This window comes from Notechis scutatus, chromosome 1, assembly GCF_049901735.1.
Source record: "Notechis scutatus isolate UNSWTSFEM ecotype Mainland chromosome 1, rNotScu1.2, whole genome shotgun sequence".
NCBI classification, from domain to species: domain Eukaryota; kingdom Metazoa; phylum Chordata; class Lepidosauria; order Squamata; family Elapidae; genus Notechis; species Notechis scutatus.
The window spans coordinates 95,114,605-95,128,601 of NC_142009.1; the positions used below are offsets into that span (position 1 = coordinate 95,114,605).

At 37.3% G+C, this 13,997-nt stretch overlaps 1 protein-coding gene across 6 annotated transcripts in view; it reads right to left on the bottom strand.

The window, feature by feature from the left end:
- Window positions 1–1,065: 1,065 nt before the first annotated feature.
- L3MBTL3 (L3MBTL histone methyl-lysine binding protein 3) overlaps window positions 1,066–13,997 on the bottom strand; it is an 83,910-nt gene continuing 70,978 nt past the window's right edge. For all 6 annotated transcript variants that reach the window (XM_087971977.1, XM_087971968.1, XM_087971947.1 and 3 more), the window contains 4 exons: window positions 10,142–10,230; window positions 8,663–8,826; window positions 3,858–3,920; window positions 1,066–2,316 (listed from right to left, as the gene is read on the bottom strand). In XM_087971977.1, coding sequence (XP_087828103.1) covers window positions 2,173–2,316; window positions 3,858–3,920; window positions 8,663–8,826; window positions 10,142–10,230 — 460 coding nt within the window. In that variant the 3' untranslated portion in view covers window positions 1,066–2,172. The remainder of the gene's footprint in view (window positions 2,317–3,857; window positions 3,921–8,662; window positions 8,827–10,141; window positions 10,231–13,997) is intronic.

Genomic DNA, 13,997 nt, shown 5'->3' on the forward strand with positions numbered 1-13,997 from the left:
CTTCAAAATTTCAAGTTCCTAGCCTATCTTTTGACTGCTATACTGCATGTTATGCTATTGAAATCATGTCTGCCTCTGTTCCAAGTAACTTATTCCCTGTGTTCTATGGAGGGCCTGGCCTAGATATGAATCCAGAAATTTCTTCTAACAGTGCGTAAGGCATGCTAGAAATTGGAAGACTCTTTTGAGTTTTAGTCTTGCTTTAGACACACAGTCAGTTGGGTGACCTTGGGCCACTCTCTCTCTCAACCCTAGGAAGCAGGCAAGGGCAAATCACTCCTGAGAAACCTCATCAGGAAAACTGCAGGGGTCAACACTGACTCAAAGGCACCCCGTTCCCCCAAAATGAAAGATTATAAAGAGCCAGTTTAGTGTAATGGTTGATAGTATCAGGCTAGAAATTGGCGGAGTGAATTCTGGCCTTAAGCATGGGCCAATAATTTTCTCTCAGCCCTGGGAAGAAGTCCAGGGCAAACTCTTTTCTGCCATGAAAAATGCAGGTTGCCAGGAGTTAAAACTGATTCAAGGCACATATACCCATAATTGGTAAATGAATTAGGGGAATAAAGGTAAGATCCTGAATCTGCTTTCTGGTTTTGTAGGTTGAAAATGCAGCCTCCTGGCAAAACAGCTATCTTCATGCTATTCTCCGTGCCCTGAATCATCTCATGCCAGGAATTTTCCAAACAGCAGGGCAGGAGAAAGTTATGACCAATTCACATATCTTTAAAGGCAGACTCACAAAGTATATGACATGGGCTAAAGGAGAGGTAGGCGACTATTTCTCTGCTAAGAGAAATGATGGATACTTTTCTAAACCAGGTGAAAGTGATTTGCTGCACTACAAATAAAATCCCATTGAATGTGTGTGTTTGTGTGTGTGTAGATGCTCTTTGAGAGAAGGGTAGAAGCTGAGCCATAGCTCTTGCTGATCTTCTTGCTTCCAATTGATCTTTGGAATTCCATTTCCCGAAAAACTGTACAACACACTTAAGCATTTTGGCTTCTCTCATCTTTGAAGGAAACTGTTCACCACAACTTTCAGTGAAAACTAAGACAAATGGAAAAATATGACTGTACTAATATTGATACAAACCAACTGCATGAAAAATGAGTCATACAAAAGTTCTTTCACATTTTGGCAGTTATGAAGCGTAACAATTTTAAATGCAATTTTAAGTGTAAAAAGTCAGAACAAAATATAAAAGATGCAACTTTTATAAAAAAGACTGAACAGAACAATGTAATATAACCCTTGATGATCTTTTTCACATTGCTTTCTATTGCACATGTTAAAGTCAAGTGACCTAACTTTTACAAATTCCTTTTAAATTGGATAGAACTGTTTTAACTTTTCCCTTACTGCTATTTTTAGATTATTGAGTTAATATTCCTGTTCAACCAATTTAATTCTTTATAAAAAGGTGTTTTTTTTACAGTGCAGGATTATTTTTATTCTGCATATGCACATTTAATTTGTATCTCTTTTCATAGAATGAACTAAAGTAATATAATGCAACATGAAATATAATTACATTAACCTTTTGTAGTTCTTATTAATAATTTCATACCAAATATGCTACTGGAAGTATTTCTTTTTCTTTTAACCATGCAAAAATAATTAAAAAAAACCAGCACTGATCTTCAGCAGTTTTCTTAGAATAAACCAACCAGAATCCACAGCAGTTTTCAGTGTAGTGCAAAATTAATGAGTTAACCATTTCCATTAACTAATTGCATCCCAAATATTTTTAAATTGTGAACAGTTTCTTATGAAAATGGTCAAATAGGACAAAGAGATTAACTAAGCCCAATGGGTAAATTCATAAAGTATATATTTTGTGATTCCTTTAAAAAGGCTAATATAACCATGATTCTAATATGTTCCCTTAGTTACTGGTTCCCCAATTAAATTAAGGTGGCTAATTGTAGAAAAATTAAAACCACCAGGTTGACGAACTTTACGTACCTGCTCTATTAAATTTTTATCTTGCTAAAAACCTTAAGCACTTCTCAGAAGTGTCCAGTTGCCCTAGTTTTTGGAAAGTATCTTTATTTCATGCACTTAAGACTTTTTCCCTTTGAAATATTCATCCTAGGTTATCTTTCTATATCTTTGTGCTTTGGCTAAAACATTGGCTGGAGTGCAGATGTTGTCCTGTAGACCTTTTATCAGAGTTCATTATGAGAGTTTTTATCAGCAGCTTTGAACATCAGGATGGAATTGAAGATTTTTAGGGCTGGTCCCAGTTTAATGCTCATTATTTTGACAATGTCTGCTTGAGTCATTAGAAGAAAAGCTTCCCCATCGATTTGCTGAAAGGAAAAACCAAATCTACATGTTAATGACTCCACACAGCTATGAATGTACTTTCAACTCTATAACAATAATTTAAAATGGGATCAATCTATTCACTACAGATATAGCAAAATGGAATTTGTTAATCTTAAGAGTGAATTGAATTCACCTTGTTCATTGCATAAGAAATATTCCTCAGTGATGCTTATCAACTTTCCCCCCAAAGACTGCCATTGCTCCTGCCTTTCTAGTTAGCATAAGTGATTCAGCCATAAGAATGGTCAGGATGGCTTTTGTAAAAGCAAAACAAAAACTATTCCAGAATTCTTTGAGCACTTGTTCAGCTCATGCCACTAAATATCTAGTTAAAAGTTTATTTTAAATTGTATCAAAGGACTAAAGGGATGTGAGGCTAATAGAAATAATTTATCTCCTAAAATACAGAAGCAAGCCAGAAGCATGTTGTTTGCAGTATGTAGAAGGTCTGTGAAAAAGCTTCAGAAGACGTGCTCTGGAATATGCTGGAATATGTACAAAGCGCTGCTCACATTCTTCAAAAAAAATTGCATCACTGAAGCTGTAATTTCTTCTGCCTGTGTAAGCAGGCACAATCACTACAAGCAAACTCAAGATGAGCTATTTGTGTTGGTTCCAAAGCCTCTTTTCAAAGGATTATCACAGCCTTCATATGCAGCTTCGGAAATCTGTCACATTCCTGCATGCCAATTATAAGTCACTAGTTGAGTTAAAATAGGATCCACAGTAAAATTATTATATTATATCCCATCCTTCAGAGAAATCATGGTATTTTAAATTACGGCGTTATAGAAATATTGTTTTCCTAAATGTTCTCTTTATCTTAATCAAGTCAACAATGGCATCAAAGCCCCTGGGTTAGTTTAGTCTTCCCCTTTTTTTCATTTCTTTACAAGCAGTAAATATAGATGGAGGACTTGACGTCTTCCTGATAGCATTGAATTACAATTATGAGCACTGCTTACATGCTGGTTGGACTGGAACTAGATTAGCAACATTTAAAAATTCCTATGTCTATTATGTATGCAATAAATAACATCCCAATATATTAAGTGGGCATAACTGATTGAAAAAGGAGGTGAGTATTAATGCCCATTTTCTTTTTACTGAACGCCTCACTTTGAAGAATAATTACACTCTCTGAAATGTATGTCACGTTGAAACTTTGAACTTGCAAGGCATTTACACATTGCCATATGCATATAACATTGTCACGTAATTTAAAGCAATATTTTAGATATTCTAACAAACAATGCCTTTAAAAAATGCATCCTTGATTCAGGAAAGAATAATTCCAATTCCAGTTGAATTTCTAGGGCAAAATTAATTACACATTTTATTTCACCGAAGTCAGTTTTAAGACAATTTGGTGAAACCATGCTGAGAGACTGTCTTCAGAAATGAAATTAAAAACAGGGCTGATTTATTGTAGACATATTATCTTTTGCCAGTTAAACATTATATGAAACCCTGTAAGAGTGCTGAACCTTGATCACCCAAAGGACTGATCTGCTATACTCACCTCATCTTTGAATACTTTGCCATGCTCCTCACAACCTGGCAAACTCCGAATGAACTCTGAGACCTGCCAAGCAATTTTAACAAAATAAAAAAGTAAGAATAATAGAATAGCTGTTCATTTAGCTCTTCATCTTGCTTCTAAGTGATAGGAATGGGGGGGGTGTCAGCAAATACTTGTTTCAAAGATGGCAAGGGTACTATAGCTTCTTCCAATGTTATAAATAGCAATGGTCAAGCTGTCTAAACTCTATACTCGACTTAATCTTTTTTAGTCTTGTTTAAAGTCCTTGATTTAGAACTATTTTTTAGTGACATTTGACGTTACAATGGCACTGAAAAAAGTGAATTGTGGCTGGTTTTCTCACTTTTAAGCACTGTATTTCTTCATGGTCATGTGATCAAAATTCAAATGGCAACTGGTATATATTTATGACAGTTGCACACTCCTGTGAGTGATCATGTGTTCACTATTTGTAACCTTCCCAGCCAGCTTCCGCCAAGCCAAGCCAATGGGGAAGCCAGATTCACTTAATGATCGCATGGTTCACACTTAACAACTTCAGTGATCCACTTACTTGTGGTAAAGTTCATAAAATGGGACATAACTACCTTACTTAGTAATAGAAAATTTGGAGCCAATTATAACAGATAACAGATCATCAGAGTTGGAAGGGACCATTTAGTCCAACCCCCCGCCCAAGCGGGAGACCCTACACCATTTCTGACAAATGGCAGTCCAATCTCTTCTTGAAGGTCTCAAGTGATGGCACTCCCACAACTTCCAAGGGCAAGCTGTTCCATTGGTTGATTGTTCTCACTGTCAGAAAGTTTCTCCTTATTTCCAGGTTAAATCTCTCCTTGTTCAGTTTCCATCCATTATTCCTTGTCTGGCCTACAGGAGCTTTAGAAAACAGGTTTACCCCTTCCTCTCTGTGGCAGCCCCTCAAATATTGGAAGATTGCTATCATGTCTCCCCTGGTCCTTCTCTTTACTAGGTTAGCCAAGCCCAGTTCCTGTAACCGTTCTTCATATGTTTTAGTCTCCAGTCCCCTAATCATCCTGGTTGCTCTTCTCTGTACTTTTTCTAGAGTCTCAACATCTTTTTTGTAATGTGGTGAACAAAACTGGATGCAGTACTCTAGGTGTGGTCTTACTAAGGCTTCATAGAGTGGTATTAGTATACCTCCCTTGATCTTGATTGTATCCCTCTGTTAATACAACTTAGGATTGCATTAGTTTTTTTGGCTGCTGCTGCACACTGCTGGCTCATATTTAGCTGGTTGTCCACTAAGACTCCAAGATCCCTCTCACAGTTACTGCTATTGAGCCTGGTTTCACCCAGTCTGTATGTGTACTTTTGGTTTTCTTGCCTAAGTGTAGGACTTTACTTTTCTCTACATTGAATTTCATTTTGTTAGATATGGCCCAGTGTTCTAGTCTGTCAAGATCCATGTGGATCTTGAGCCTATCTTCTTGGGCGTTAGCTATTCCTGCCAGCTTAGTGTCATCTGCAAATTTGGTAAGTTCCCCTTCTATTCCCTCATCTAAGTCGTTAATGAAGATATTGAAGAGTACTGGGCCTAAGACGGAACCTTGTGGAATCCCACTGCTTACTTCCCTCCATGTAGACTTAGACCCATTAAGGACTACTTGTTGACTATGGTTTGCCAGCCAGTTGTGAGTCCATCTAGTGATGGTGCTATCTATTCTACTTTTTTCTACTAAGAAGTAGGTTGTGGTCCTCTTTGTTGAATGCCTTGCTGAACTCTAAATATATTATGTCCACAGTATTTTGCTGGTCTACTAATTTAGTCACTGTGTTGAAGAATGAAATAAGATTGGTTTGGCATGATCTGTTCTTAACAAACCCATGCTGTTCAACCCTAATTGGGGAGCTCTAGATGTACTACCTGTAAGAGCATTTTGTCTACATATCATGCATTCCGCCTCTTCAAATTTACTGATCTAAATAATGTCAATGAAGCAAGATTGCTATTTAGACTCTAAGCCCCACCGCAACTCCATCAATGCTCCTTCACTGCAGCACGGTCATATTCCTGGGATGAATGATCAAAGAAAAATGGGAGTTATATCCTGAAAGTAAATAATTCTAGTGCAGGGGTCCCCAAACGCTGGTCCGCGGACCGGTACCGTCCGCGGAACAAGTCTTACCGGGCTGCTGGTTGCTGAAGCGCCGCCATCTTTTTGATAAAAAGTGCTTCCGGTGAACTTTTCCGGTAGAAAGCTCACCAGAAGCACTTTTCATCAAAAAGATGGCGGCTAGCGCTCGTGAGCTTTTCCGGTAGAAAGCCATTTACCCGAAAAAGCTCACCGAGCAGCGTGCCGCCATCTTTTTGATGAAAAAGTGCTTCCGGTGAGGTCACCGGAAGCACTTTTTCGTCAAAAAGATGGCGGCGCCCAGTTGATGCCGGTACCGGGCCACGGCGCCCAGCTGATGCCGGTACCGGGCCGCGGCATAAAAAGGTTGGGGATCACTGTTCTAGTGGGATCATTCAAGCCATGAAAGTCATCCCTCTGCCCAGCTAAGACAAACAGGCACCTACTGTATATCATGTAACAGCAATATAGGAATGTCTGTGGAGATTCTCAGTCATCCAGGTCATGGCTGTCCCAAAGGTGCTTTTTTTCAAGAGGCAACTAGACTTTTCTGGTTTTTCTTTGAAGACGTTTCGCTTCTCACCAAGAAGCTTTTTCAGCTCTAACTGGATGGTGGGGAATGGAAGGATTTATACTCCTTGCAAACAGCTAGTCATTTGCATTCTTCTGCTAAAAGAATGCAAATGACCAGCTGTCTGCAAGGAGTATAAATCTTTCCATTCCCCACCATCCAGTCAAAGAAAAACCAGAAAGTCCAGTTGCCTCTTGAAAAAAGCACCGTTGGGGCAGCCATATAGGAAGATGTTGGAGATGAAGGCTCACTTTAGTGACAGTAGCAAAGCCATAAAGAATGGGAGAAAGCAATGATAGACCAACTGATATTTTACCAAGAATATTAAACTGATACACAAAATAAAGTGATTGATGAGATAATGCAGGATTTATGGCCTCCCAGGTTGGATGGCCTTCAACACACTATTGAGGAAGTGTTGAGGATCTTTTCAAGAATTAATGTTGATCAGTACACAGCTAGAGTAAAGTCTTCAGGACTCTAGTTGCTGATGCTGACATCCAGGAAAAGAAATTCAAACTTGCAAAAAACTGTGGTGGAAACATGGAATTTAAGAAGCAAGAACATAAGAAAACTGAATACAATGAAAGATGAAAGGAATGGATTGTATGTTGACATCTATAGCACCAGCAAAATGAAATGGATTCTTTCAATCAGAAGATCATACTGTTTACTACTCAAAACATGAAAAAAGAAGGAAAAATGTTGCTTTCATAGATAGGAAGATAGGAAAGGGAAAACTGCTTTCATAGATAGGAAGGGAAAACTTGAGTAAGTCTGGGAACAGAACATTACAGAGAGTCTAGCAACAAAACAGGCCTGTTTCATCCAAAACACCATGAAAAGAACAATCTGAATTGCTTCCAATTTGCAGGATTAACATTCAGAGTAAAATAGTCTGAAGGAGAAATAGAGCATTCCAAGATTCCCTAAAATATCTCTAGAATAGGGTTAGACATATGTAGAAGGCTGAATCTCCTGAAGAAGATACTTATCTTTGTGACATGTACTAAAATTATCCTAAGCTAAGGTACAAGATGAATATAATCTGCCATTAAACTTGAAATTCAATTTATTGAAATTAGGGTGAGCCGTAAGGAGGCAAATGCAGAGCCAAAGCACTAACACACATCATCTGTGAGATTGTGCACTTCAGGCAAAGGAATCAGGCATTGGAATCTCTATTCTCTCACTTCTATGGCAGTAACAGAGGGGGGAAAAATGGAAGCAAGCTATCTTAAAAGCATATTCAGAAAGCGGATGTGATTGCAGAGGTTTTAGGAGCAGAAGGACACCATAAAACAGGGATGTCAAACCTGCAGTGTCATGTAGTCACATGACATATTGTGACCTTTTTTCCTTCACTAAACGGGATGGGTGTGGCCAGTGTGACACATCTGGCCCACAGCCCATGAGTCTGACACCCCTGCCATAGAAGGTCAGTAGTGGAGTTGAGCGTGCTCTCACTTTCAGTCAGACCTATTTCACTAGGCTGTATCTGAATAGGGGGAAAGCTATGTACAGTATGCCATCTTGGGTGGTGAATGACCAGTGGGAAGTAAATTTAGCAAATCAATAAAAAGGACAATACAAAATACCTCTCTCCTGATAAAGGGAGAAAAAAATACCCTATAAATAGATCAGTATTCACTTTCACTAGCCTACTTTATTATGATAGATAATAGCATCCCCTCCTAATCACTACTAAAATATAAAAAGGCAAAATAGAAATATGCAATGAATATATCATCACAATGGATTATGATATATCCTATTCTAATAGAACTCTATCAAGTAATATTAGCTGATGGTGAATAAAAATTCCATTTTTAAAAATATTTTTATTAAATATATAAAAACATCCAAAAAAAAAAAGAGGAAGGAAGGAAGGAAAACAACCAAGGAAATTAAAATAGATGACTTCCGACCTTATTAACAAACCTACTGTCTCCCCTGCCTCTTAAATCTTCCAATAATCCCTTCATCCTCTTATTTAATTCTTACTCTTCTCAATAATTAAATCCATAAATCATTGTTTCGGGTTTTTTTTTTCTTTAGCAAAAAGTCCATTAAAGTTTTTCACTTTTTTAAGGTGAAAATTCCATTTTAAGACATACCTCGTCTGTGCTCCATTTAGAAACTTTACTGGCAGGAATCCCAGCTACTGTAGGAAGGAGCTTACTGTGCTGTTCCCATCGCAATGGAAGTGCAGAAGTTGTGAGCTTGGAAGATAAAATGACTGGCTGTAGATGGGAACTTCTGCTATTGGTTTCCTTGCTGTCTGCAAGCAATAATAAAACAAGTTTTGTTATTGTACATATGATATGAAGACACTTGTAAAGTATGTTCAGTTTAACATACTTGGCCCATTTGACTTATTACTAAATGGCATTAATTAATGAATATATCTATAGAGTATCAGAAATACTCTAATCTGTACTAATTATGTCTGAAATAGATATATAACTACATTTTCTTGAACACAGTTTAAACTACCTTATGTACTTATCTTCTATGAAAACTGCTCAGCCTCTTTCATTTCCCTCTGCATTTTGAAAAAACTATATCATTGCTTCAGCTCCCAATGGTAGGTGGGATGTTCCTAGTTCCTTCTCTTAAATATTGCCATCTTATGGGAGCTAGGAAGCGTATCTTTTCGTTTGGTAGCCCCTGCGCTATGGAACACTTTGCCCCCTGAAGATCTACCCTTCTAGTCTTCTGTAAAGCACTGAGAATTTAGGCGGACCCGCAAACACTGGGATGAAGGGATTACACATCAGAAGTTTGACTTGGTGCCAGGATTTTGTTTTTGGTTTTAATAGTTTTAATACAGCTTTTGTGTTGTTTTAATTTTTGCTTCGAAGCCGTCCAGAATTTGTTATAAGATGGGCAGTGATTGTCACTGTTTTTCTTTTTTAAAAATCCTAAGCCTGAAATTTCTCACTGGGCACTCCTGTATAATATTTTGTTCAATTTATCTCCTTTTTATGGTTGTCCATAAATGCCAATTTCACAAACCCACCACACACTAGTCCTGGCTGAACAATTTACTGCAACTTATAACTGGTCACTCACAACCCACCTAACACCTCTACCTTCTCCAATGTGAGATTGCTTTTCCTTCCATTTTTACAGATCAAATTCTGCATTCTTTCTTTGTCTACAACTACTAGTTTGAAGATAATAAAGATGATGATGACATCATCTACTTTGTTAGCATGTCTGTGTTCTGTAAACTGCCTAGCGCCCCGTGGGATTTAAAATAATCCTATGTCTTTAAATAAAAAATAATTAAGTAAATTCCATCTTTAGTCACTTAGTATTAATCATTATTTGTATGTTTACTTATATATATCTCTCTTTTTTTTTAGCCATTATGAACTCCGTAGTAGAATTCAGGGGGACACGGCCTGAATCCCTAAAGACAATCTAAAACCAAAGAGTCTTATGAAGGCAAGTGTGGCTCTGTTTTTTTAATAAAACGTTTCATTGATGAAATTATTCCATAAAGCCAATTGAAAGTATTAATTTATGTCACTAATTTGTTAAAACTCTTGTACAGCACATATAGCATGAAATAGCAAAATAGCAGCTACCTTTGGTTTCATTTATAGATAATACTTCATTTTCCATTTTTCTTTCTTCACAGCCATCTTTCCCAGTGAGTTCCTTGGCGTGCTCTCCCCTAAGTAATACAAAAGCTTCACATTTAATTGTCTGGTAATGATAATCATATAGGGTTTTTTCACCTCTAGCTAGACATTTTATAAGATGTATAATACAAATTATAATGTATCATATATAAAATAAAATATAGAAATTGAAATCAAAACAAAACAATAACAATTAGTCTGGTTTCATAAACTAATATTACATAATCAATAATAATCAACTTACATAATCAATTTTGCTGGTTACTATATAAAATGGTACAAAACCAAAACCCAACGTATTTCCAACTGCATTGTCTTCCATAAATAAAAAACTCCCCAAAACAATTATATCTTTAGATCTCTAGAAGGTAAGATGATTTCATTAGAGTGGAGCATCATATAAAGTTACTTTGAATTCCTTCTACAATTTTATTAAGTGTTAAATGATGAGTCCGAAGATAATTGATTCCACAGAATGCATACCAGGCATATAAAACCCCAAGGATGTAATATTATGGCTCTAGCAAATGGAATTGACAACACCTTCTGATCTACAAATTACTTGCTCAGACATGTAAGAAATTTTAAAAAACCTGAAGCCACCAAGTGATAATATGACTATATCCAAAGCCATTGGAGAGACTGTCTGAAAAGATGCAGTCAATTCAATAAAAGTGGGGAGCTGTAGATGTAAGATTTTTTTTTTTAAAAAAAACTGTCCCCAGCAGTCAAAAACTAGAAGCGTTGTATATTCCTAATCTAGAAATTATAGGAAATTTATCCATCCATCCAATTTATATGACCTCTCATCCATCTAAAAAAAATCAACCTCTGGACAGTGAACAAAGTTAACTGTAGCATTCTATTAAAACTAAAAAGAAACCAATTGGGGTTTCAATTAAAAAAAATAAATCTTAATTTCCACTTATCACATATATTCACACCAGAAGTCCAGAATTAATATCCCATTCCAATGCCTGGAGACACAGTCTTCACAGCCTTCTAAAAGACCAACAGTCACAACCATTCATATATCAGGGGAAGCTGCTTTATAGGGCTGGTGCCATGACAGAGAAAGCACACTTTCTGGGACCGCCAGGGACATTGCTTCACTAGGGGACCCAGAACATACTCATTGTGCCAAATATTGTGAGATGGGTAGAAACCACTAGAACTGGGGAGTCCTGCAAGCAATCTGGTCCCATGCCATGTAGGTCTTTAAAGGAGACCATTAGCCAGAATCTTACTGGGAACCAACTGAATCTATATAGTAGCAGTGTTATATGGGCATGCCATAGTACGCCCAAAATTACATTTGTTGCTATGTCCAGGACCAGCTGAAGCTTCCAAACAGTCTTCAAAGGCAGCCTCACATGGAATACATTACAACAGTTCTTCCAAGAAACATCTAAAACGTGTGTGGCTGCGAGCAATGCCTCTCAATTCAGGAACAGATGCCACAAGTGAACAATGCGTATTTATACAAAAGCTCCTCAAGCTGGAGCCATGAATCTGGTAGAAACTTCTCACTGTGCATCAACTTTGCCCATGGCAGTGTAAACCCATTCAGAGTTAATGATGGAAAACCACTGATTTGAGGGATTGTACAGCCAATTTAGGTTGATCTGAAGCCAAGATTTCTGCAACCAGACCCATATTTCCTCCAGGCATCAGAAAACACCTCATGTGGATGATCTGGAATAGAGGTGTACAATTAAGTATTATCCTTGTACTGATGGCATTTAAGAGGTCACATTGCTGTGGCCTAGAGGTGAAGCTCTCGCCTCACAATCAGGAGGCTGTGAGTTCGATCCTAGGTAGAGGCAGATATTTCTCTCTGTGAGCACAATGAGAATATATCTGCTGAACAAAACTCTGCACTGGTGACAGGAAGGGGGTCTGGCCAGTAAATACACAGCTCCATTCAGTTGCACAGACTCCATCCCAAAAGGGATTATGGGGTCATTAAAAGGAGATGATGATTGCACTGATGACATTTATCCCAATGTTGAGGGATGATCTGGATGGATGAGTTTCATGTACATGTTAAAAGAGGAACGGGGAGAATCAAGTCCTGTGGCACCCTACAAAGGAGAAAGTTAGGGCTGGATGTCTCTCCATCCTATCACTACTAACTGGAATTGGTTTCAGAAGGAGGAACTACTGAAGACCAGTGACTTAGTGGAAAGTCATTATCATTCTCTGAATAAGTAATTTCATAACGAATGTCAAACATAAAACATTGGTGTCTGACTACTAAAGATGCAGAGTTGACAACTTTGAAAACAAGCAAGGAAAAACTAGCATTTTTCAGGATAATTTGTACATAATAATTTTCCTGCCACTTTTACACAATATATTCTATACACAGCTGTCAAATGTAAGACATTTCAGATCCTCCAGTTAAATTTACAGTATTCCATTATACTCCAGAAAAATGACTGAACTATTTTCAGGGCTAGGAAATTATGCTAAGCCATAAAAGCTGTTGCATACTGAAGTGTCATTCCTTTTTAATTAGCCACGCAGATGAAGTAGGAATGTGGGCAAAAGGCAGTTTCTTGCCAGGATTTGCTGGCAGGTGGTACATTTATGTTTATCTGGAGAGAAAAAAAATTATCTTCAAACATATCAAGCAAAAAGGCAAGTTATATTGGAATTCTGTGTTTGTTATCAGTAGATCTGGTGGACACATAAGACTGAGTCATAAAGCAATTTTTACTGTTATAGATTAGCCTAGCCTTAGGGAATTACGTTACATCGGAATGAGACCCTATTTTTTCTTTAACAAATTTGGCTTAGCACTGCTGTGTATGCAGCGCATTTTATTTGCAAGTTCCACAAATGAGCCTATAGCAAGGTGTCACTAGATGAAGAAACCATTTGCTGCTCAACCTGAAAAGAGAGTGCCCTAAGGGTTCTGTGTCCTTCATTTAATGCAGAAATGGATTAATGTGCTGAAAAAGAAGACATTTTTAAAAATCTCAATAGCAGGCTATCCAGCTGTACAACAGCAGGACTCTTTACCAACTCACTTTTGGCATATATGCTAAAACAGAAATGCCTTTGATTTTTAAATGTTAATTGTGATAAAAGCAAGTAAGGAGTATAAAATGCATTAGGACATGAACTCCTCATATAAAAAAATGTTGCTCCTCAGATTCATTTACGTTATTTTCCTGTGTTTTTAAGTAAAAATAAAACTGGTTGGCTATATCTCCCTTTGCAACTGCAATTATGTGAAAAAACCCAAAAAGCACAATTAAAGGGCAGATTGACCAACAATTCTATAATTTAACAAATAAAAATGCACTTAAATTTTAATTATTAGATGCTCCATGTTGAAATATAGACGATAATTAACAGTTATCTAATGTCAGTAATAACACAAAGAATTGGGTTCAGTTTTAAAGAAATAACTGCAATAGAAACTAGTCAGTGTAAATCCATTATTTAAATTTAGAATCATAAGTATGTTGCAATATTGAAATGCGCAACATTTAAAAAATATGAAGCAGGTAGTCCTAAACGAACGGCTAGTCATTTTATGGGTTTGCAGTTACGAAGACCTCAGGATGGGTGCTCTATGCACTTCTGGCCACTGAAATACGTCACGCGCACCTCCCAGTGGACACGTGACTGCACTTTACAAGTTGCAATATCCCAAGGTCATGTGACTAATTTGTGATGTTTTTGTTGGTTTCCAGCATTTTTGCCAGTTTCTAGCAAAAAAATCCCCTGCCCATTCAAAAAAATGGGTTTGCTGAACTTTTTTTAATCACTGTGAAAAGTGTCAGAA